General features: G+C 33.6%; 3 protein-coding genes across 4 annotated transcripts; all 3 read left to right on the plus strand.

The window, feature by feature from the left end:
* The first annotated feature begins 2,055 nt into the window (after positions 1-2,055).
* LOC128177685 (uncharacterized) lies at positions 2,056-3,640 on the plus strand. Its single transcript, XM_052844506.1, has 2 exons — positions 2,056-2,151; positions 2,523-3,640. The coding sequence occupies exons 1-2, from the start codon at positions 2,125-2,127 to the stop codon at positions 3,408-3,410; spliced, it is 915 nt and encodes a 304-aa protein (XP_052700466.1). The 5' UTR covers positions 2,056-2,124; the 3' UTR covers positions 3,411-3,640.
* Positions 3,641-12,403: 8,763 nt separating this feature from the next.
* On the plus strand, positions 12,404-15,014 carry LOC128176750 (protein FAM177A1-like). Its single transcript, XM_052843275.1, has 5 exons — positions 12,404-12,543; positions 13,383-13,547; positions 13,717-13,783; positions 13,994-14,091; positions 14,216-15,014. The coding sequence occupies exons 1-5, from the start codon at positions 12,508-12,510 to the stop codon at positions 14,354-14,356; spliced, it is 507 nt and encodes a 168-aa protein (XP_052699235.1). The 5' UTR covers positions 12,404-12,507; the 3' UTR covers positions 14,357-15,014.
* Positions 15,015-17,283: 2,269 nt separating this feature from the next.
* LOC128177805 (protein max-like) lies at positions 17,284-22,711 on the plus strand. Of its 2 annotated transcripts, none has more exons than XM_052844671.1 (5): positions 17,284-17,439; positions 17,555-17,617; positions 18,288-18,395; positions 20,594-20,717; positions 21,694-22,711. In XM_052844671.1, exons 1-5 carry the CDS (start codon positions 17,401-17,403, stop codon positions 21,846-21,848), a joined length of 489 nt encoding a protein of 162 aa, XP_052700631.1. In that variant the 5' UTR covers positions 17,284-17,400; the 3' UTR covers positions 21,849-22,711. The 2 variants fall into 2 exon arrangements, with proteins under 2 accessions (XP_052700631.1, XP_052700630.1); XM_052844670.1 differs by having other exon boundaries at positions 17,285-17,439; positions 18,288-18,422.
* Positions 22,712-24,505: the final 1,794 nt, after the last annotated feature.

Genomic DNA, 24,505 nt, shown 5'->3' on the forward strand with positions numbered 1-24,505 from the left:
CCTTACAGATTTTATTAATTAATAGAAAACACTCTAAAATATATTTATATAAATACATCCAGATGGAGTTTTTTGTCTTTATGTCTTAATTAATAAAAAAAAATAATTTTTTTTTAAGTATTCTATCAACTGACAATGCAAAGTTTTTGTTTGTCAATGATAAATTCTTAGGAGCTAATGAGAACATCAAAGACAAGTGTGGCTGAATTCATTTGTCCCAAGGGAGCCATTATCTGAGCCATGGTTCAGATGGAGCATGTGTTTAGGGGAAATTGATAATCTGTAAAATGGGTGATGGTTTTGGGGCTATTTTAAAACTGTTTCATGTAAACCAAAAGGTCTATCATTATAAGGAAATAAATAATATAATTATTAATAAAGAAGTTAAACTATTTTTAGAGGTTGTTTAAATTTATTTGTCAAGTAATTTGATGAAGTGACCCTATTGGGCATTAATTTAAATGAAATTCAAAATTACTGATATGATTGTAGTGTTTTGGCAATTTAAAATTGTTAGTAATATTAAATTTTCTTTTTTACATATTTTTACATAGTATGGTAATTATGGTAATGTTTTGGGAGTTTATTAAATTTAACAAGCTCATCAAAGAAAATCATAGTCCTATGGGATCAATTTTCTGATATGGATTTCAATTGTGCCATAGGAGAAAGTGAGGAAAATTTGAAACAACTAATTGCATCTGTCAAGACTCTTATAAGAAAGATATTGAAAGTTTTATCAACAGAAGAGCATTGCTTGGCTACCGGTATTTCTATTCACTGCAAAGGGAGGGGTTTTTGTCATTTTGTTGGTTTTTCTTTAAATCAATTAAATTAAAAAAATATATCATCAAATACATACATTTGTAAATGTATTACTGTTATAGATATGTATTTACAGTGAAATTCTGACAATTTTGATTTTTCTTTGTTTACTATTTTTTTTTTTTTTACAATTCTAGAATTTTTTTTTTATGTGTTCCAAACCTTAATTATTATTCAATTCAATTATTTGTCCCATTTGAAATTAGCCTAGCGGGGGTATTAGTCCCATTAGGACAGTTCTAGTTAATAAATGTGGCAAGAGATTTCTGACTAATGTTCATGTCCCCATGTTTTCTCCCAGCTTCTGGCAAATCATCATCTCTCTACATCTGACAAGTTTTGAAATTTAACTGACATCTTCTCGCGTATGTGGTAATCGTTCTTGAGAATAGTTTTACCACTGGGGTGGTTCACCTGACTCTCTCCAATAAAGCACCACTGGTATTGATCGCATGCCCAGTCTTCGTGTGTCTTGCACTCAACCACGTAAGTTTCACCAGCTTCTGGTTTCAAAGGTTGCTAATGAGTTATCAATGTTTAAAATCTGATATATATCAAGATTTAGTAACATGCTCTGTCGTGTACGGCATGCAGCATCCACCAAATTATATTTTTTCAGGTGGTTTAGGCAGAATTGCGTGAGATGCATCTGGATGGACATCAGGGGATAGGTCTGGATGGACATCAGGAGATACGTCTGGATGGATATCAGTGGATACGTCTGGATGGATATCAGGGGATACGTCTAAAAGGACATTAGCATTGGACCGTTTACTGCAAGAGAAAGCAAAACTGTTAATCTTTAATTCTCAACGTCAATTAACTTTTGAAATGTCTCCACTACTTCAAAAAAACTGAATGATTGTAGATAGGAGAATAAATCTACATCATTCTTACATTACAATATTTGCCTAGGGTGATTATACATTAATTCATTTGAGAAATGTTATCTTTCTTATGTTGTTCGCATTACCCGATGTCATTGAAATGCCATCTACCCACCCTAAGCTTGTTTAAAACACAAGCGCCCAAAGTTAATAATTCCAGGGTAGTGCACCTTCTAACACTTAAATTTTTTTTATAAATAAATTTTCCTTATTTTAAAGAGGCCTTCTCTATACTTAAAGTGCATCAAGGTATTGTGATATGTCTTTGGTTGTACACAGGTATTTCATGTCATTTGTATTTCATGTCTTTAGTATGTTCCCTCCATTAAACACAACTTCCGGCGCAACACTGGCGACCTTGAACTTGAAGGGAACAGAAAGTGCAACACATGTTTTATAGAAACTGTACTAGATGAAAGCAATGTCTGGTAATGTTAATGTAAGTAAAACATTTTAGAGTAAAGGTGCAATGTATATCAACAATGAACAAAACGAATTTAATCCACAAATAACAAACTGGACCCTGTAAATGTATAAATTACAAACATGTGTGAGGTACAGTGGTCGAGTTAAGATTCTAAAATACAGCTGATGAGCTGATTAATCGAGGAAGGATAATGAATATAACATATTAATGTGTGTGTGTGTGTATATATATATATATATATATATATATATATATATATATATATATATATATATATATATATATATATATATATAAAACATTAATAAGTTACAATAACAAATAATATTTTATCTCTAGATAATACATTGGCTCCACAATAATTACATTTTCCTGTTTTTTAGACTAGTATGGTTAGAGTAAATTGGAAAGGAATGTCTATAGTGATCCCATTGGTGTGGTATGCAATTGCTCTGACAGTTAGTTCTCCACAACTTAACCAGTACATTGTACAGGAAAATGTTACCTATATACCCATAAACCACGAGGAATACATGGAAATAACGAAAGACATAAAATGTAAAGATCCAAATCAAATTTTGACTTATGTCCTGGACCCTGTCAGCAATAGAACTCATCTTGGCTGTTTTTATGAAAAAATCGTAATTGGGAGGTATTGTCCAGAATTCAACATTGATGAAAGTAATAGAACCATTCTTCAACAGAAATACGCGGCTCCTTGTGGTAATTTGGGTATAACACCATGTGACTTTGCATATAATTCCTCTGAGAGCTTCAAGATGTTCGGTTGTTTTATAGTATATGGAGGAATACCATCTCTAATGCAGCGAGGACAGGAAGTTGAGAATTTCAAAAAAGAAGAACTGATATTGAGAAAATTAATAGGAAGCTTGAAAATAACTGTGGAAGAAAGAGATAAAAAAATAACAAACCAGTATGTTGTGATTGGGGTTGTTGTTACATTTTTAATTATCAACTTGGTAATATTAGCTTTTATTTTATTCTATAAGTATTTCATGCATAAAAACAGAGAAAATATTGCTAATTTTTCTGGTAATCAGTTCAAAGAGAGAAAAAGTAATGAAGATGATCCTTTGAATGGACCTTTTGAAAATACCAGAGCTAAAGAAGAGAGGCAAAGTAATGAAAATGATCCCTTGAATGGACCTTTTGAAAATATCAGAACTGCACCTCGCAGTGTCACACATGATAAAGTTGAAATAGAAGGAGAAAACGACTTGGAAGATCAACCACCAATAAGTGTAAACTAAAAAGGCAAGTAAAAAAAATTCAAATTGCACATGCAACTTTCGCATGTATGTGATACATTTAACATTCCTGTGTTCCTCCTTGTGGGAAAAGTGACTTGTATACCTTTGTGATTATTAGCATATTTATGTTACATTAATATCATTTTAGAATCGAAATACAACATTGTCTGCAATTATCGTTATGAATTTTAAATAAACAACATGTATTAAAATTAATCATTGAATTTTGATTGATTGTGTGTATTATTTTTTTGTTCACCTAGATCTTTTCATAAGTGCAGTTAAGGTTTATAATAGTTGTTTATCATATTTTTATGACAAAGTTTTCGTGAAGACTTTTAATGTTATTGTCACGAAAATTGGGGAATATATTTTTGATGTTATTGTCACGAACTATTTTTAATATAATTTATTGTTACGAAAATTGAGGAACAGCTTATCTTAATGCCAATAGAAACTGGTAGATGAAACAATACTCAATAAGACAAGCATATGTCCAACTTATGTTTAGCAAACCAGATTGGCACTGAATATCATTATACTTAATCGTGTGATGCTTTGATAGAATTAAAAGAAAAATGGTGGGTAGCATTAATTTGAAAAATCAAAAACTTAAGCTTTTTCCTGTACTTTCATCTAAAAATTCTGCAAACTATTGAAAATTCTTTGCATTTATAAGTAAGATACACTCTATTTTGTTATCTTAACACTATATCTGAACAAATCCTGGTTTACCTTTATTGTGTTTTTGTATAAAATTTGTATAAATTCTGCAATGTTAATTGTTGTTTTTTTTTTAAATTATTTAAGATTGAAAGTTTAAATAGAATTTAGAGGCAATATACATCGAAAAACGCAAGCCATCTGATGAATGACTTTAAACTTTGTTAGACAATAAGACGGCGTCCATGAATTGTTTTCTTGGAAGTGTATAATGTTATGAAACATCAACAAAAGATACAATCCAACAGAAATCCTTAACAGTATATGTTATACAATAATTAAAATAAAAAATATAACTATCTGATTTAAGTAATGAATGTTCTCGCTTTCCTTTTATTAATTCTACACCAATTCAGATTCGGAATTAATATATGCGCCTGTTATTAAATTCCCTTTTATCGAATTAGTTTTTAAGTTATCTTTTTGTTAACGGAATCAGATTATCACTTCTTACTGGTACTTATGGTAATACTCACCTGCATTTATTGGGTCGATATATATTATCATAACAGTAACTTGGTGCAAAGGATCGGATCATTTGGGTTTGCCACAGATCATCAGATCAAACAAGACACAAAGCATTGAGTTTGATCTATTGATCTGCGCCTGGCAACGAGACGTGATCCAACTCTTTGTATCAAGTTATTATTATGATGAAATATTTATTATATGTCCTTCTATTAAAAGGTAAATTACCAAAGATGACAAAACTATCTTTTGTTTAATTCTACATTGTTAGCTCACCTGAGCCAAGTTAGGTTTTCTTATCAATATTTGTCCGTTGTCTGTATCGTCATAACCTTTTTTAACATTTTCATCTTCTGAAAAACCACTGGGCTAATTTCAACCAAATTAAATTTAAATAAAAAAAAATCAAACTTGGATCAAAGCATCCAAGGGAGAGAGGCTTCTAGGTTTGTTCAAATGAAGGGCCAGGTCCCGTTTAAAGGGGAAATTATTGGGAAAAGTGAAATAGGGTGGGATAGCTTAAAAATTTCTTCTCAAAAACCAAATAGCTTGTAATATCCAAACATTTTCATTATTTAGCTTTCTTATATATACGGTAGATTTAAGTTTGTTTAAATCATGACCCCGAGAGATTAAGTTTTTACAAAGAAATGAAAGGCTATAATTTGTGAAAATATTATAGAAGAATGCTATTTCACCAATGTCTATGTTAAGTATATTGCTTTTACCACTGTGGGTCTGTCAGAATGAGTATTTGGGGGGGGGGGGGGGGGGCAAACCGTTATAAGATCATTGCGTGCGAGCGCAGCTTGTCGTTGCGAAGACACGAATGCTTATATACTTGAGCGTAAACTATTTATTTTTATTCAATTTTTTATCACGATGCAATCATTTGGTAAAACACATTATAATCAAAGAATTAACCTGAATCATAAAATATCAATGACAAGGGAAAATTGTAATTGGGCATCCCCTTTTGTTCTGTGTTACGCCGAGGCATCATTGCCATTTTTGTTTTTATCATATTTTCCCAGCATTGGAAACCAATGCTCGATTAAGAATATCGCTAAATGATTGGCTGCAGGTCTGTAGCTCACGGTCTGAAAAAAATTCTGATGGACGACCTGGGTGCTACAGTGCCATCCATTGAAAAAATTGTATATTTAATGCGCAGAAAAAAGTGCGCTAGTTTTGGGTGGATCAACCTTATTTATACGCAAATTCTGTGAAAATAATTAATACCATAAAATTCTTCATGCAATTTACTATTGATATTGTCTCTTTAATTCCCGATAGTCTTCTTAAAACGCCATCACCAGCCCCGTAAAGTAAAGTGGTGCACTTTGTTGACATGTAAAAATTTAACATACTTGATTTTCCGAGGTCGGTAGCATGTTCCGGAGAAAGTATGAGGCAAGTAAAGAGACGATATCTGTAATAAATTGCATGAAGAATTTAATGATATAGATATTTCATCGGGGGAGGGGGTGACTTTGCTTGTCGGGTAGTATAGTTACATGTATATATTACACATTAGTTATTTAGTTACCCAACGAACTTAATTAGATAGGATGCTTTCTCAAATGTCAATTAATGCATTATGGGAAAAAAAAATCTCTGTTACAATCTTTTTGCATTTTAAAAGCAACATGATATTGTCCGCATTGTTAAGAGGACGGAGTAGAGCTCTTGATTGGTGGAGATCAGAAAGACCATCTAGTAGCAGTTTCTCTCATTATTGTGTAATCACAATCATTGAGTCCCAGAATGCATCGACGAAAGGGTGGGCAGCACTGAAAATGTTATTCATGCTAAAAATGAAAAGCATAGAGGCTGTATCTTTACTATCCGTATCTGAGAGCGGTTTTGAAGGCAAGCTCATTAAAGGGGAAGGAAACTTTAAATATGTTGTACAATAAATCAATTAATTATCATCTATTATAATTGTAAATCGTATTTATTTTCATTAAAAACCTCGGAACAATGAATAAATCAAGAAAATCGATCGCTTAATTTAAATTTCCCGCCGCCATAGGGGCTGCCATTGAACTTTAATCTATGACGTCACACCATCTATTTCGGTTTGTCTTATCAACATAACATCAGTATTAGTAAATCATGATATTCGCTCTAAATGACAAGTTCTGGAAAATTTGAAACAATATATATTCTTTTACCTTTGCAAACTACAAACTAACGTCAAATGGAGCATGTTCATTGAAATCTAATAGCGGAGGTTAGTGTCGGAGAAATCTCCGCGTAAATGTGGAAATTGTCAACAGATGCCAAGTATCATAGGAAATATCTGCCGTCGTTATTTCGACATGGTAATTCCGACTTTAAAGAATGAATTTTAACCATCCCGGTTACAATTATAACATTTATTCAGTTAGCGAAGAACTTGACTTGGAATAAAAAATTTAATCGAGGTCGTTTTCAACTTTGTATGATAGCAGATTAACAGCTGTCATTTACTTATGGAAATGCATGCATATATTTATACATACAATGATACATGTATTTATTCTTTAGATTGACGTGTGGACTCAAACATTATCAATTTTGATTAGTCGATTATGAGTTACAGAATGGCATAAACCAGCGTAATTAATATTCAGAGCACTGTGTACATTCATTTGTATATGTAAACTAAACCGGAATAGATGGTGTGACGTCAAAATAATTTTTTTGGGGGGTTTTAATACAAAAGAGTTCTACATCATGTCAGCCTCCAGTAAATACGATTTCTCCAACTTCAAACGTTCATTAAAGCTTAATTACGTATTTTATTTTCAAAACAGCATGACCACATGTGATAATTTACACCACTTTATTAGAATAAATAAATTATGTTTTTGACTTTCCTTCCCCTTTAAAGACTACTAATGTTTGACTTTGTATCCTTTTGACGCTCCAAAAGGTCTTACTCCAGTAAAAGTTTATGGTGATGAGAATTGTTTTAATCGATCAATTTCCCTTTCATTATTTGGATGTGAAAAGCACTATGGTGAAATGCAAGTTAGAACTTTATTTGAACTGGTTCACAATGAGAAATGGTATTCAAACGCTGAAGTTTTAGGCAAAATGTCGGAAAGTGCATTCTTGATATCATATTTTTACGAGTCATCACTTTCAAATGAAAGCAGAGTTACTGATAATGCTCCAAAATCTCTCCAGAATGAAATTCTTTAAACTGCTAAGTTAGGCGAGTATTCATCATTGTTGCACATCTACGCTGTTTGCAATGCAATTTGTATGCCCATCCGAAGCATTTTCCCAGAGGTAATAAATGCTGCTATCAGCAGAGACTGTCATAATCAGCTAATAAAACCATTTAGGGACTACGATGTGTCTTTGAATGACATAAGTGTGATGTGGACTCATACATCGAATTCGGTACGACAGGGCTGGTCTTCTAACCACTTTGTTCTCTGTGTTGACTCGGATGTTCTTGCTAGGGGTTCAAGAAAATCTAGCTTCTCTTATTTTGAAAGCGGCCGTGTAGCTTGAGCAGAAGCCCAACGAAAACCCTTCTACATCAATAATGGATGATGGAGATCTAAATGGTAAGAAGTCAAAACTTGAAGATAATGGTAGTCCAAGTAATACTTCAGCAAAAACTGGACACTGATGAAACAGAAAACTTAGATCATTCTGCCAAATGGACTGCAAATAAATCTGAGGTTAAAGAAAGTCCAGGTATTACATCAATGCCCAAAAGGCAAAAACTTGTCAAGGATCCAGACGGAATAGAAAATGTGGAACAACCACAGAGGCGGCCTACACCTGATATAAAAGAGTCACCTTTTCAATCCACAAATTTCAAATTTCCTGTATCAAGTTTTGGGAATCAGAAAAGGTCTTTTCAGGAATCTTGGTATAAGAAATGGAAATGGCTCCACTATGATGTGTCCTTGAATGCAGCATTTTGTTTCTGTTGTATAAAAGCTTACAAGGGTGGCATGCTGTCCAGTCATAATAGGGAGATGGCATTTTTGTCAACAGGATTCGGTAATTGGAAGAAAGCCACAATGCGATTTTGAAGAATATGCCAACAGCAAATGTCATAAAGAAGCAGTTGAGATATAGTTTTCACTTCCAAAAGTATTAAAGGATGTTGGTGAATCTCTCAGTGAACAACATTCGGAACAGAAAAAAACAATAGAGATTGTTTTCTGAAGATACTTGGGATTGTAAGATTTCTAGCCAAACAAAATATTCCAATCAGGGGGAAACAGGAAAGCACTTCTAATTTTTACAAATTAATTTAAATGCAGACAGAGAGTAATCCTGATATGCAATCATGGATTCAGAAAAACTGACAAATATGTTTCAGTACAAGTTCAAAACGACGTACTTCTACTAATGACCAATCAATTTCTTAGAAATGTTATGAAAGATTTAGAGAGTGTCAAGTTTCTAACCCTTATGGCTGATGAGACTACTGACATTTCCAGTAGAAAACAACTCGTTATTTGTCTCCGATACATTGATGACCAGTTTGTGCCACATGAAATTTTTGTTGGCTTTTATACGGTCGACGATATTAAAGCTGATACAATCATTTCTGCAATCACTGATACCTTGTCCAGGTTCAAAATTTCTTTCAATAAATACGGGTTCAGTGTTCTGATATGGTTGCCTCAATGGCAGGGTCAAAAAATGGAGTTGCTGCAAAGCAAATTTTAGAGAAAGAGGGCGGAGCTGTTTATACACATTGTTATGGTCATGCTAAACTTGGCATGCTCTGATGCTGTTAAATCATCTACAGTTTTGAGAGATGTCCTTGATGTAACCCGTGAAATAACAAAATTGATCAAGGAGTCAACAAAAAGAGAAGCGACTTTTAGAAACTTGAAAGAATCTCAGAATTTAGAAACTAGTTCACCTGGAATTAGAGTGTTGTGTCCAAAAAGGTGGACAGTTACAGCAGATGCTCTTCAGAGTGTAATTCTGAACTACAAAGTATTATTAGGCGTATGGGAGGAATCAATGGAATATGTCAAAGTTTCAGAAATGAAATGCAGAATAAGAGGGGTTATGGCCTATATGTACAAATTTGACTTCCTCTTCGGTTGTCTGTTGGGTGAACAGTTGCTTCGTCATAGCGATATTCTCAGCAAAGCCATTCAGACAAAATCTTTGTCTGCTGCAGAGGTCAGAAAAAGGCTCTCAGCACGTTGAAAACTTTGGAGTCTCTTAGAACAGATGCAGCCTTTCTCTTATTCTATGAGGAAGCCAAAAAGAAAGCTGCAGATTTTGATAGTGATGGTTCCTGCATGCCTCTTCAAAGACGACCTCCGAAATTCTCTGTATCACCACGACACTTGCGAAGATTTGTACAGAGTTAAATATTTTGAAGCAATTGATTTACTTGTGAATGGCATCAGAAATCGCTTTGATCAACCAGGTTATGCCAATTATATGCAGTTGGAATTGTTATTGTTAAAGGGGGCCAAAGGCGAATATTGTGAAAAGGAATTTGAGTTGGTCACTGATATCAATGCAAAAAATAGAGAGTTCAATTTCAAACACTGAAATGCAATTTCCCCTAAGACATTACTCCTTCCAAAATTCAGACAATAACTGAATGAATTCAAGCAGAAGGCATACTGCTGTACAGCAAAATTGCAGTTTTGATTGAACTTCTCCTTGTAATGCCAGCAAAAAATGCTACCAGCGAAAGAATGTTCAGCACATTGCGCCGCATTAAATCATATCTGCGATCAACTATGCCCCAAGTCAGACTGAACAACCTGATGATCCTTCGCGTATATCAAGAAGAGACAGAGAAACTGGATCTTCGGGATGTTGCAAATGAATATGTTGGAAAGAATGAACACAGACTATCCGTTTTTGGCAGATTCTAACTTCATTGGAATTTCCTAAAACGGATAATCTATATTTATTGCACTGCTCTCTGTCATGCAATAGCCAATTCCTGCAGCTCATTCATTAGTACTAATTTTAGTTTCATTAAATACAACCTTCCGTTAAGTCGAATGCTGACTGACGTCTACCATTTTTCATTCGTATCGGTAAGCCATTGGCATAGGCATTATTTACACATGGACCAAATTGTCCACAAATTTTTACGTTTTTCCTATCACAAGGCGGGCGGGATCGGTCAGCAGAAGATGCAAACAGGTCGTGCATATCATGTCTTAGCGGATTGTGTTCGCTCTGCTTAAGATTTGTATCATTTTCTTTGGACTTGTGAGTTCAAACAGTTATCGCCATATCTAATTTGTAGTTACACTTTGAAAATGAACTCAATTGTCAATATTAAGAAGCGTAGGATTTTTTTTTGGTTGGTTGGTTTACCCCCCCCCCCTTTTCAATTTGCTTCCGACGCCTATGCAATGGCAGAGCTAGAATTATCCTCCACAGGTCTGGTTCTCATCCGCTTATGAATGCTGAATCAGAATTACAGAAAGGTCTCTCGTGAATCCAGTATTACAATATTATTAAGATTAATTGATCTTCAATAAAATGCTTTTACAACATAGTTTAAGCATTATACTCGTTAAAGAATGGAATACAGTCTGTTAAACTGTTAAATGGGAGTAAACCCAAGTAAAGCCAGTCTTTGTTCGTTGTCATCGTTGGGTATACAAAGTAAATTTCCATGTGCACGTGGCTTCAATGGTAAGACCTTAGTCATTAGTCTAGTCCTACTATCGTATGGTCCAGGAGCGATAATCTGATACATGTCTCCTTGTAAGCAAAGTATCTGTTTAAGAGGGTTTGATTGTCGTGGCTATTTTTATACTATTAAAGACATCATATCTAAAAATTTAAGGTAGATCTGATGGTTAACTTGTTGACCACCCAGCCTCCTTTAATATTAGTTTTTACACCCAGCCAGTTAATAAATTTAAAATGTTCATTGTGACATCTTAATACATCTTCGCTATCCAAGGGTTTTCGGTCCATTCCAGCTAGCGAAGATGTAATTAAATGGCACGATATGAGCAGAAATTATGAAGTTTTATTTTTCCATTTTTCGTATTATTTGTATTTTATACCATGACTCCAATTGGTTACAGATGGGGTACAGTGGAAAAGGGTAATTTTGCACCAAAAAACTGATTTTCAGATTATTGTGGTTAAGGAAATGATTTTTTTAGTCAAATTTAAAGTAAATTTATATGAAGATTTATTTTTTGCTTTAACCATGACTCTCAACATAAATTCCCACTACATTTCAACATTTGGGATGGGGGATCTGATATGGAAACATTTAAGCTAATATTGAAGTTTACATGAAAATTGGCTACCTTGATTGAAAAAGTGGTATAAATAAGATTAATTGAAATTTTACAGCTAATTCTTTTTTCTATAACTGTGGGGCAAAATTATTTTTAAAATACCGTGTTTGAAAGTATTAGATTATTGATTCCCCGCCTCTTGTAAATACCACAAAGAATTCACAAATTACGAACATTTTTATCAACGTAAACTTTCTGATATTTTGTTTTTGTTTTTCTTGTTTAGTTTTTTTTTGTGTTGGGTTTTTTTTTTTGTTTTTTTTTTTTGGGGGGGGGGGGGGGTTGAGAGGGGGTTAAATTATTATTTCCTGAGTCAGTTATACCACGTGACCGTAATTGCTCATGTGAGCGGTGGGGCCCGTGAGCCTTTTGTTTAGTTTAGGTACAACACGCTAGGTTTTTTTTCTCAAATGGTTCAATAAACAGAAAATTTCATTTCAATTTGATTTTTTTTTCATACAAGACTTCACAATATTCGGACCGACAACCGAACCCATGTGGAGCATACACGCGAATTATTAAACGTCTGGAATACACACATCCGAACGCGTCTTACTAAATCAGACGAACGTTTTAACATGCATATGTGCTAGTACTTTGTTCAAAATAAAAATAGATATTGATTCTTCAGAAAGATGGCAACTGACGCGAAATCAACAGCAAATCCCGTGGTAATGGTTTTTTTTTTAAATTAACCGTTGAAGTTATCCAATAACTAATCCTGACATACTAACAATTTTAAGTAGTTAAGCTTAATGTGACATGTGTATTTCTTATAAAACAATAGGCCTAGTTTGAATTGAGAAATGTTTGTTTGAAAAAAAAAATATAGGAAGTGTGTTGTTTTAATTTTAAAACCAGTAAAACTGGTTTGAACGCAATCAAACTGGCAGGTTATATATTGCTTTATTAAAATATATTCGATATATTCTGTTAATCATTATACGTAATGTATATTATTATATTATCATGTTAAATACTAAAATCTGATTGGTTTAGACGCAGTTGATAATCTGTTCTATTACCCTCAACGTTAGCAACACACTTAGCGAACGGGTAACACAACGAATTGTTACATGTGCGTGAATTATGCGCGTATGGTTCGCCGTGAAATTCACGTCATTTCTATATAAAACTAGTAAAAAATCTCAAAAACTAAGACATTCAGTATAATAAAATAAATAGTGTGTCTGTTTGGGAGGATTGCAGTTGAAATTGACACCCCTCGGAAACCATTGTCAACCTCCGTCGGTTGACAATGGTTTCCTCGGGGAGTCAATTTCAACTTTTACTCTCCCAAACAGGCACTATTTATATACTGGTATAGTCACTCTGAAAATTGGCTTTATCAAGAGTTTTCGATTTTTTAAAAACTTTGAAAGAAAATTTGCTTTATTAAGCAGTTACAAGTACTTTACTCAAATTAATGGTTTACTTTGAATGTCTCTCATAATAACGATGAAGACAGTAACATAAACATTTTCATATTCAATAGATTCTTTTTTATTAGGAATCCGGTGATTTCACGAGTATTCCTTTGGAGGTAGATCCGGAGCAACCCATTAAAAAGAAAAAAGTCCCAAGAAGGTTAATTCATTGCAGTGATGGAGTTCTAGAAGAATACTCAACAGATGAAGAAGAAGAAGTTAAACCCCCAGAACCAACAGTCAACCCAGTAAGAACATCAATAAAATTTTAATACTTTTCAGGGAAAAGATCACAATATATGATATTTATGTAATATGTATTTTTATCTATTACTCAGAGACATTTTTATCAAATTGTTCATGAAAACAAAAAAAATCATCAGACAAATTATTTTTCCTTGAATTTTTTTTTTCTAGAAAGAACTGACTTGGATGCCTTGGTTTTGGTATTACTTTGTGACCGCTGCCAGGGGGACATTATATGGTAACTAAAGTTGATGATAAGTAACCAATAAAAAGATTGTTTACTTTCAGTTCTTAAGTAAAAGATTACATTAATCAAGTACACTTCGTATAATTCAGAAATAAGTTATGTACGGTAAATCTTAAATGACACATAAACAAAAGTAAAGAATTGTAGGTCATAGAATAATATTATCAAATTTTACCATTTCATGTGTTCTTGTTTTAAAAGTGGCTGACAGTTGCGGAGAAAAATTAGCATCCTTCTTTGGAATCACTACACCTAAATATCAGTACGCAATTGATGAGTATTACCGTCTCAAAGAAGAGGTATGTCCTTCACATTGGGTAAAATAATCAAAAATGATAAAAGTTACATATATAACTTTTTTATGACTAAATCTGTTGTCAAGGTTCATGAAAATTTTCCAGTATTTTATTTTTCATTTTTCAGGAGGAAAGAGAACAAGAAAGAGAAAAAAGAAACCAGGAAATGTTTGAAGAAAAAAAGTTGTCGCAGATAAAAATAGAATTAAAACCTGAAAAAGAATCATGTGAACAAAGAGAAGCAACTTCTCCAGGCCCCAAATACTGAGGGCGTTGGCTCATTCATTGTGAAGTTGAATATCATAACCAATTGTTTGAGGGACCAAAGATATTAAAATTACTAGTATATGCTGTATAACAACATTGAGAAACCTTATCAATAGGGTGGATTTGATTGAACTAACAGATTCTAGAATCTCATATATGAATCAGATTTTAACTGAACAAGTAAATGCTTGTTATTTTGTAAACAAAACAGCTTTAAAAGATAATTCAATACATGTATTATAAAATTTGATTTGTCATAATGGTTCAGTTAAAATTGATGATCCTTTAAAAATATTACAATTAACATATTTAATTTTTTTTATCTCTATGAACAAGTGTTGTTTGATGGTGGGCGAGTGAGTGTGTGTGAATTTGTTTGGTATCATTCCAAATGTCATTATTTTAATTTATGCCATATGTATATAAATACTGTGTAATATTGCTATATTATCTGCATTGGGTGAAAAAAACCTGTTCAAGAGATAATGATATATGATTTGTTGAATGACTTGAACACAATTATCTTTTGAATTTCATTTTTATCTAACTGTTTTCAAAGGAATTGAACACAGTTGTGCATTTTCCCCTATGCATTCAGATTATATATTTGTTGTTGGTGTTATTTAAATTATTTATAATAAACATGGTTTTTACTTGCATTTTTGGGGTTGAACTGATTCCATATATTCTGTTGAGATTTACATGTAATTTCCCTATGCCCAAAAATAAACCATTGTGCATTTTAAGGTTTTAAACAAATATGAAATCATCATGAGTTGACTTGTTACACATATTCCACTATGTGTGAAGTTAATTTGATTGCATATATTAGGCCTGGAATAATCTTGTATGGTTATAGACATTATTGATACATTAATAAAGTGCCAATAATATGTCATACTAGTATTCAGTATTGAACCAAAATTATGTTTAGAATTTAAGAACTGATGTATCAAAACCTTTTATCCCTTGATTGTTTGAAAATGTTTGCCATGGGTACAATAATTCAGTCTGGGCAGGTCCACCATAGCACATGTAAAATGGAAAGGAATAAGAAATGAACCTACTATAGTTAATGTGTTAATCAACAGCAAAGAAATCACATATGTATCTTGGGTTAAAATGGTACTGTAACTAAGTGTTTGTTTAATGTACGCTACCAGTAGACCTAGACTATGCCTCAAGAGATTGGTGAGGTATATATACGTTACTGACAAACTTTAAAAGTTTTTAGGATTCTGGAGTGGTCCTCCAAATTTTGTGTCTCGAGAAGCACTACAGTCTGGTTGTGAAACATTACTAACAACACAGGCACGTTCACGGCCATTGTAAAGCTACAAAAATAATTCGAAAAGCAGTAAAAATAAACCTAATAAACCCTTAAAATAAAAGAGGAACTAAGTATCGGCTTTTGCAAAATGCTTTCTGTGTTCAAAATTCGCATCACGAGGTTTGTGTGATTCCGGACCCCCCCCCCCCCCCCCTCTGCAACATTTAAATAATAAAATGCTTACTTTGGTGATTCAGGCGAGATATGAAGGTGGCGACATTGCAAAAAAATACATGTACTTATATTCTCTATCACTCCGTTCGGTTCGTCCAAAATTATAGTATGAATATGCTGAACCAATTAAAAAAACAAACTCAAGAATCTGGATTGCTGCTCGTTAGAACGTTTATTATTCAGTTTATTTCATTACAAATACTCACCTTATATATATATATAATAAATTGTAATAACTAAATGGTGGCCATCACTATCCTACACTACGTCCCAACGAGCGATGGAATGACCATAAAACCCGCTCAATTACTATTTATATGACTATGTCACATGACCTCAACGCACACAGATCCACCCATCGTCTCAAGCCACGGATTTTGTGTCCATTCTATTTCCACTAACAAATTTGATCCACCCGGCCCTAACCACACCGTATACCCAAAAACGAACGGAATTTAGATAACCCGCGTTAGTGGATTATATGTAATTTTTCTCTCCAATGATCGCTACCTTCATAACCCGCATGAATCATCAACAGCTGATCAAAGAAAGGATTTTATTGTTTTTATTTACATCGATCTTTCAACAAATTAATAAACTGATAGAAGGTAAGAAAAAATAACTAAATTGTTGTTAATGTACATCAGTAATAGATAAAAGAAACAGCCAAATCGTCTCTTATGGGAATTTAAGTCCGACATCATCATGATTATTTCGTGCAGTCCGTGATATTTCCTAGGTTGCTGAAGGTTTCAACCAATCAATAAAAGGCACGGGTTTATTTTAGTCCTGTCAGTTTCAGTAACCCGCCTTTTTTGCTGCAATGTCGCCACCTGCATATATCCTGCATGAATCACCAAAGAAGGCATTTTCTCGTCTGTGTCGCGCTTTTTCTCGCAGGAATTTTTTTAAAAATTTACATATAAAAATTTGAATTATCAAGGAGTTGCCACCCCCCCCCCCCTCTTTTTTGTAGTATGTAAAAAATTGATATGAAAATAAGGAAATTAGGAGTGAAATTGAAATAATATTGAAGTTATAGATATTCTACGCCAGCCCCCCCCCCCCCCCCCCCACACACACACACACTTTGAAAGTTTCAAATACGATGCTACGTGCCTGAGATGTAAGTAAAACGTTAATTGTCAACTTTTAATTTTTCTTTATTACCAATAGCATTAAGTAGCTAGAAGTCCCTGCTCTGTCGAATGAAGTCTTGTCCCACATTTCGTAGAGCAGGACTATGCCCCTGCATGAATATTAATACAGAAATCGTGGGCGTGGTGAAAGATGTCGCAAAAGATTGTACATTCACATTACCTTTAGGGCATTAATTGTACATGTAACCAATCAATTTTATTAGTTTAAATTTGTTTTAAAACAATTTTGAATAAAAATAGTTAATGAAATTTACGACAAATAAGCCCAGCATGTAGCCGGAAGTCGCACGTGGGACGATCTCGTGGCATTGTTTGTTGACGCCATATTGACCTATCGTCGGGAGAAGGAGAGATTGAATTGAATGGGCGTATAAGCCAACCATGAGCGATGAGGATAGAGAAGTGGAAATAGAAAGTGATGTAAGTTTCCAATCATCGTTTAAAAAGCTTCTCTGAGTAATTATTTGACCGTATTTTAAGAAACCATGATTGCTTTTTAGGTTAATGTATGAGTCTCGTTTTCGTTTTCAATTAGGAAGAAGACGACGAACTCGGGGGATCATTAAATGATGGGACTGCTACGCAGTTTATGAGCCAGGTTGGATATCGCTTTTTATTTCAATATGAAAATGCATATTTTGTTTAAGTACATATATTTTTCCTTGAAGGGCTTGGTCTGCTTGGTAGCCATGTTGTCTTATGCGCATGACCACAAGTTTGTTGGCAAACATGAACACGTGATCCATGGGTTCACTAACCAAATGGTCGTTGCAGGCACGACAATGAATAAGCGATTAAGCATTTGTTACTTATAGAAATTTTAAAATAATTTAAGTGCATAAATATTGCAAAATGTTAAAGGTTGATGCCCAAGGTTACAACATAGCTCAATACATGGCCACTTTCCACCCATAATACTTAAATAAGTTTTTTGACCTTTGTCAATAGAACTAGAAGATGAACCATTTTAACTTTTGCTGATCAATGTTATATCATCCCTAAATTATCTGTATTTAGCGTCAATGAATGTATGCTAGTCACGTAATAAATAAGGATGTTCAGTTTACATGCTTTATTAGGTAATGTTCATGTCCATGGTTACACAATATGAAATATCTAGTATCCTTCAATATGACATGGATTGATCACCCTGTATGTGGTAGAGCTGTTCCTAGATTCTTTATTATTGATGAAAATATTTAGTTTTTATCAGAAAGTATGTATCAATAATTCCTATGTATTTTTTACAAAGAATGTTGTCATTTTAGGCTGAAAAAAGGGCTCATCATAATGCGTTGGAAAGAAAGCGCAGAGACCACATTAAAGATAGCTTTCACAGTCTCAGGGACTCTGTGCCAGCACTGCAAGGAGAAAAGGTAGGATTGCAGGGGACAAGCCAGAAGGTAATTTGTGTAGTGTGTTACAGGAATATCATTTTCATTACTTACATTTATTATTTATTGATTGTCAAGTAGTCTAAAATTTACAGTGCATGAAACACATCTGTTTCATTGAATTCTCCCTTTGCAAGTTGCAAGACTTGAAGAACCAAAGGGTTATGGATGTCCTTTGAACTCATAGCATATTATGATCTAGCTGCAGGTCTGTGGCTCCCATTCTAAAAAAATTCGGATAGATGACCTGGGAGCTACAGTGCCTCCCATTGTAAAACTCGGCATACAAAAATTGTGCTAGATTTGGACTGATTAACCTTATCTGCACACAAATTCTGTGAAAACAGTATTATTAAATTTTTCAGGAAATTTACTAATGATATCATCACTTTACTTGCCTCAGACTTTCTCTTAAATATGCTAACTGACCTCGGGAAACAAAGAATATTAAATTCACGTTGAGATCGAGAGGAGTCGCCATTTTCACGTGTAAACAAACTGCTCCACTTCACTTTACGGGACTGATCACCAGTTTGGTGATGGTGTTTAAAAGAATATAAGAGGCAAGTGAAGTGACGATATCTGTAGTAAAACGTCTGAGGAATTTTTTGGAATCAATTATTTGTACAGAATGTGTTTGGAAATAAGGTTAATCAGACCAAAACTAGCGCATTTTTTGTAGTAAATTGCAGATTTTTACTATAGGAGGCACTGTAGCTCCCAGGTTGTCCATCCGAATTTTTTCAAACCGGGAGATACAGACCTGCAGCTAATTATGATCTCACCGGCAATAAGAAGGCAAGGAGAGACAGCAAGTTTTATGATCAGAAAGAAATGGGAAAAAAAAAATCCCCAATTTAAAGAGAATTATGCAAGTGTTTGTCAAAATGAAACCATATATTAGGGGGGAGGGCTTTATTGAACTGAGATATGGTTGGAATTGCACTCCAAGACAAAAAAAATGCTGACTTACAAGTAATTAAGCCCATCTTGTTTATATTTGTAAATGATTATAGAAACTGTAATCTATTGAATATAAATATTATTTAGAAATTTATTTGTTCTAGTGTTGTATATATACTGTTTATGAAGTTTCACTCACCAGGCATAAAATTTGGCTATGTTTTATAAAACGTTTTTGGCCCCATTATTTTTTCCTTATTAGTCAGTCCCAAATGGCTCTGTATATCATGAACCTAGGCTCAGTGTTAAAAATTTATCATGTCAATTTTATCTTTTGTAAATCATGAAATAAAGTTATGAAAAGAGGTTGGTTGACAGTAATGTAAAAATTTTTATTCAACATTCAATACTCATGTCTATTTTTAACTGGGTTTTCCAAAGGAAAAACCCGGTTATTGAAATGGTGAAAATGGTAGGCGAGTGGGCGGCTGCCAAAAGGGAACTTTAATAAAGCCCCTTTTGTACAGATAACTCCTCTTGCAGTTTTCACGATAGGAAATTGTTGTTTTGCAGATCAATTGTACATATATCAAAGATGTGCATATTGCTTTGATTTGAATTTTGATAATTTAGGATAAAAAATACCACCTGTTGAACGTAATCATTTTTTAGCATAATATTGCTGCATTATGGAAGTTGTTCTTTTGCAGATAAATTGTACATATATCAGAGGTGTGCATGTTACTAGGATATTAATTTTTGATAATTTATGAAAAAAAGCACCAGCTGTTTAACTAAGTTGTTTTTTTTTGGGGGGGGGGGCAAAATAATGCATATATTATAGAGTACCCTATTTCTCTGGATAGGTAGTGTTTATCAATTCAGAGTTGACAAATGGATTATGGATAATGTTCACACAAAAGAAAACCTTGTTTGCTGTCACATTGACAGCTTTTCTCTTGTTACCAATTGTATTTCTGCATTTGCTGTTGTGTTAGCAATATGGACCACAATTTTCAGTTTAGAATAGAATTGTGTTCTATTGTAAAGCCCCAGCTCATTGAATGAACAAAATTATACAATGTAGTTTAGTAATCATGGTAGTTGGAGTTTGTTATTCATATTTTTGTGGGAAAAGCAATTTTGAAGTTTTTATTGAAGAAAAAAATCATTTAATATTTGTGACTACATGTATTAATATTCTTGACATTGTGCATACCAGTACATGTAGTTGTTTGAAGTAGATGGATATTAAATTCAAAATTCATTGTCAACAGGTATCCAGAGCTCAAATCCTTAAAAAGGCAGCTGACTACATTTCATTTATGAGAAGAAAAAATCATAGCCATCAACAAGATATAGATGATCTCAAAAAACATAATGCTATTCTGGAGCAGCAAAGTAAGTTAAATTTAACTGTAAACATTTTATTTTAAATTGAAAATAAAACAATTTACAAAAATGTCATATCCGCATGTGATTGCTTGACACTGCAGGCTTTTATCTTCATAAGATCAATGGGATTCATTGTGGTCTTATCCCTGTATCACTTCCTGGTACCTACTGTTTAAAATAAATTATCATCATAATCAATATCTGATAAAATAAAAATACAGCTTGCCTTGGGCCTATGATAAACTAACCTTGATTGTTTAATAATGTTATCGTTGAATAAAATCAAAGTTCATTGCATTAAATTAAACACTTGCACATGAGTATCAATTTTTATGATCTTTATGTATTAGTTGAATTTAAAATGTTTGAATTGTAGAGCACAGATATTAGGTTACCCCTGAAATCTTGTGTTTGTTTTTAGAAATGAGTACTGTAGTATATAAAGTTGAAATTCATGGATGAGGAAGTACATTTAAGTGGGTGTATAAATATTGGAAGCTTGATTATGAAAAAAGAGTGGCCTTGAAATTTTGTGTGAAGAGTTGGTCCTTGCACTTGTTCAGAGACTGTCCAATCTCTGTGCAGAGATACAGCCTTTGCTGCCTTCTATTCCTGTGATCTAGAAACTAATATAATTTTTCTGATAGAGTAAATTTATTAACTCCAGCTGATATCCAAAGTCCTATGGTATATAAAAAAAATTCAAGGAATTTTATTTAAAAGTTGGGGGAAAATCAAGTGCATGACCTTATAGCTGGCCACTCACATATTTGCTGGCCCTATTTAATCATTAAAAAGTGTTGCTTAAAATAGAATGGCCAACACTGACTTTGGCCTCTGAGTTTTTATGAAGATTGCTTAAGGGTTATATTACTTCTATGTTAAAGATCTGAAAATTCTGAAAATATCTTCTTTAGTTCGATAGTTTTGATTTATAAAGCATTTGATTTCATTTGATATGTATCATTCCCTTTTCTTACAGTTAGGGCGTTGGAAAAAGCTAAAACTACAGGGCAGTTTGCAGTGTCATCGGCTGTGAATGCCCAAGCTGGAGCTTTTGAGGAGTCAGAATCTGAAAGCTCCATAGATGGAGAAATCAGTCATGGACGCCGTAAAAAATTAAAAACATCAGATTAACACCTGGAATTCTTTAGTCAGCAGTGCAAGGAAGAAATTGTGTATGATGATCTGTCAATCAGCAGTGCATCTGTACTAGAGGATTAATTCGTTAATTGGTGCATGCATGTCTGGAAGTTTTTATATCATCTCATGCTGTATCATTTCGCTGTGGATCTGGGACGAACTATTAATAAATGTTTAAACATAATGTGTGTTACACTGATGGGAATGAGTTGCCGTGAACAAAACTGATTTTAAAAGGTATCTCATATGAACCTCATTACAGATATACGGACTATTTAAAAAATTGTTTTGTTTTTTTTTTCTCTTTTTTCTACAAAGATATAAAGACATATATGTGAAATGTACTAGACTTTTCATTGTTTTAAATCATATAACCAGTTACTTGTTTTTCTAATCATTTTACATTAGGTTTATTTTGTGTCTTATATGACAGGCTTTCGGAATGGGAAGTGAACATTAAGCCACTAGACACACATATTTTATGTGCAGTTTTTACAGCCAGTATAAATATCAAGTGCTACAAAAATGCCACCACTTTACGTATATCAGTTAAAGGACTAAGAATTATTTGAAATTTGTGATATTCCCATGTTATTATCCCACCTAGAAGATTTTTTAACAAAGATGAATATTTTTCAGGGAGTAAGTGGCCCTTTAGAGTTAAAAAAAAACTACTGTTAGTAATTAAGATGTAAAAGACAATATGGACTCCACTGAAATCCAACTCATTATTATAAAAAACAGATGTCGAAGTGTGTTGTTAACATGTTATAGCAGTTTACATACATCTTCATTTTATGCCTGTTACCCATTCATCATTGTTTAATGTCATGTGTAGCAATAAATATTAATTCATACTGGTGTTGTTATCTGATTCTGTTTTATCATACAAGGCACGGAGAAAGGCCCGAGATCTACACTATATATATATAATCATGATAACAAGGAAAGAACAGGAGAGTATATTTAACTCTTGATATCCTCCAATCGGAGAAATGAGGATACAAGTAGAGGGATGTTTTCTAGAGGTAATCAACAAATGTACTATACATGTCAATATTTAGTTTGCATATATTTTCATATTCAAACTTTTACAGTGCAATTCAATTTTTGTCCTTTCTTTTTTATAAATGTACTGAATGTAGGGTGTTCATAGTCATAAACTGGGAATTTTAAAATCAAACTTATGCCTTTACAGTGCTTGATGGCTTATTTTAAGTACATATGGGACGAGTCTATATAAAGTCACCAAGAATATATACTAGTATATACACCTACATTATAAGAGAGAAATAATTAACAATTTTCTTTAAAGAGTAGTTATACTTAACAGTATATTCTGAATACTAGGGATCTAATGGGCATTGTGCTTTTCCTTTAACAAATGTAAACATTTTCTAAGTGCTCTTTTGTTATCAGACTTAAAGAATCTTTGGAGTAGATGTATTGTGTGTGATGTGTTTATGTGATTCTATCCCAGATACAAGGTCATGGTGTATGTGGGCGTCCTTTGTACATGGGTGTTTGATGTCTGTGTGTATCTGATAAACAATGGTGTTGGATGTTTGTGTATCCCAGAAACAATGGTGTTGGATGTCTGTGTATCCCAGAAACAATGGTGTTGGATGTCTGTGTATCCCAGTTACAAGTGTATGATGTCTTTATACAAGGGTGTGTGATGCTTGTGTGTATCCCAGATTCAAGAGAATGTGATGTCAGATGCAATGTTGTGGTATCTGTGTGTATCCTTGAGAAAAAGGTTTGTGGTGTTTGTGTATCCCAGATACAACGGTGTGTGGTGTTTTTGTATATCCTATAAACAAGGGTATGTGGTGTCTGTGTGCATCCTGTATAAAAGAGCATGGTGTGTCTGTATCCTTTATACTAGATTGTGTAATGTCTGTTTTGACCTCAGCTCCTAGACTATGTCAGGTGTAAGTGTATCCATTATACAAGGGTTAGTGATTTTTGTATCCAAGATATAAGTTCTGTGGTATCCGTGCTTATCTGTGATAAACGAGTGCTTAATGCCAGTGTGTCCAGATCTAGGGGTATGTAGTAACTGTGTGTATCCTTGATACAAGAAAGCATCAGATGTCTGTGTGTATCCCAGATATTAGGATAAACAAGAGTGTGATGTCTATGTGAATCCAAGATACAAGTGTATGTGGTGTCTGTGTGTATCAGTAATACAAGGATGCCTGTGTTTATATCCGTAACACAAAGGTTCTAGTATGTGGTGTCTGTGTATATCCCAGATACAGTGGTTTGTGGTGTCTGTTTGAATCCCAGATACAAAGGTGTGTGGTGTATGTGTGTTCCATTATATAAGGGTATATGTTGTCTGAAATATAAGGGTTTGTGGTTTCAGTGTATGTATCCTTGATACAAGTGTGTGGTGTGTGTGGTGTCTGTGTGTATCCTTGATACAAGTATATGGTGTCTGTGTGTATCCTTGATGCAAGTGTGTGGTGTTGGTGTGTATCCTTGATACAAGAGTGTGGTGTTGGTGTGTATCCTTGATACAAGAGTGTGGTGTCTGTGTGTATCCTTGATACAAGTATATGGTGTCTGTGTGTATCCTTGATACAAGAGTGTGGAGTCTGTGTGTATCCTTGATACAAGTATATGGTGTCTGTGTGTATCCTTGA

Source organism: Crassostrea angulata, chromosome 3 (assembly GCF_025612915.1).
Source record: "Crassostrea angulata isolate pt1a10 chromosome 3, ASM2561291v2, whole genome shotgun sequence".
NCBI lineage: Eukaryota > Metazoa > Mollusca > Bivalvia > Ostreida > Ostreidae > Magallana > Magallana angulata.

Excerpts from the sequence above, each read along its gene's own strand:
- LOC128177685 (XM_052844506.1), top strand. The coding sequence starts at position 2,125 with ATGAAAGCAATGTCTGGTAATGTTAAT. Across the intron at positions 2,152-2,522 it reads CAATGTCTGGTAATGTTAAT|ACTAGTATGGTTAGAGTAAA; the intron begins GTAAGTAAAACA and ends CCTGTTTTTTAG.
- LOC128176750 (XM_052843275.1), top strand. The coding sequence starts at position 12,508 with ATGGCAACTGACGCGAAATCAACAGCAAATCCCGTG. Across the intron at positions 12,544-13,382 it reads AATCAACAGCAAATCCCGTG|GAATCCGGTGATTTCACGAG; the intron begins GTAATGGTTTTT and ends CTTTTTTATTAG. Across the intron at positions 14,092-14,215 it reads ATTACCGTCTCAAAGAAGAG|GAGGAAAGAGAACAAGAAAG; the intron begins GTATGTCCTTCA and ends TTCATTTTTCAG.
- LOC128177805 (XM_052844670.1), top strand. The coding sequence starts at position 17,401 with ATGAGCGATGAGGATAGAGAAGTGGAAATAGAAAGTGAT. Across the intron at positions 17,618-18,287 it reads CTACGCAGTTTATGAGCCAG|GCTGAAAAAAGGGCTCATCA; the intron begins GTTGGATATCGC and ends TTGTCATTTTAG. Across the intron at positions 20,718-21,693 it reads TGCTATTCTGGAGCAGCAAA|TTAGGGCGTTGGAAAAAGCT; the intron begins GTAAGTTAAATT and ends CTTTTCTTACAG.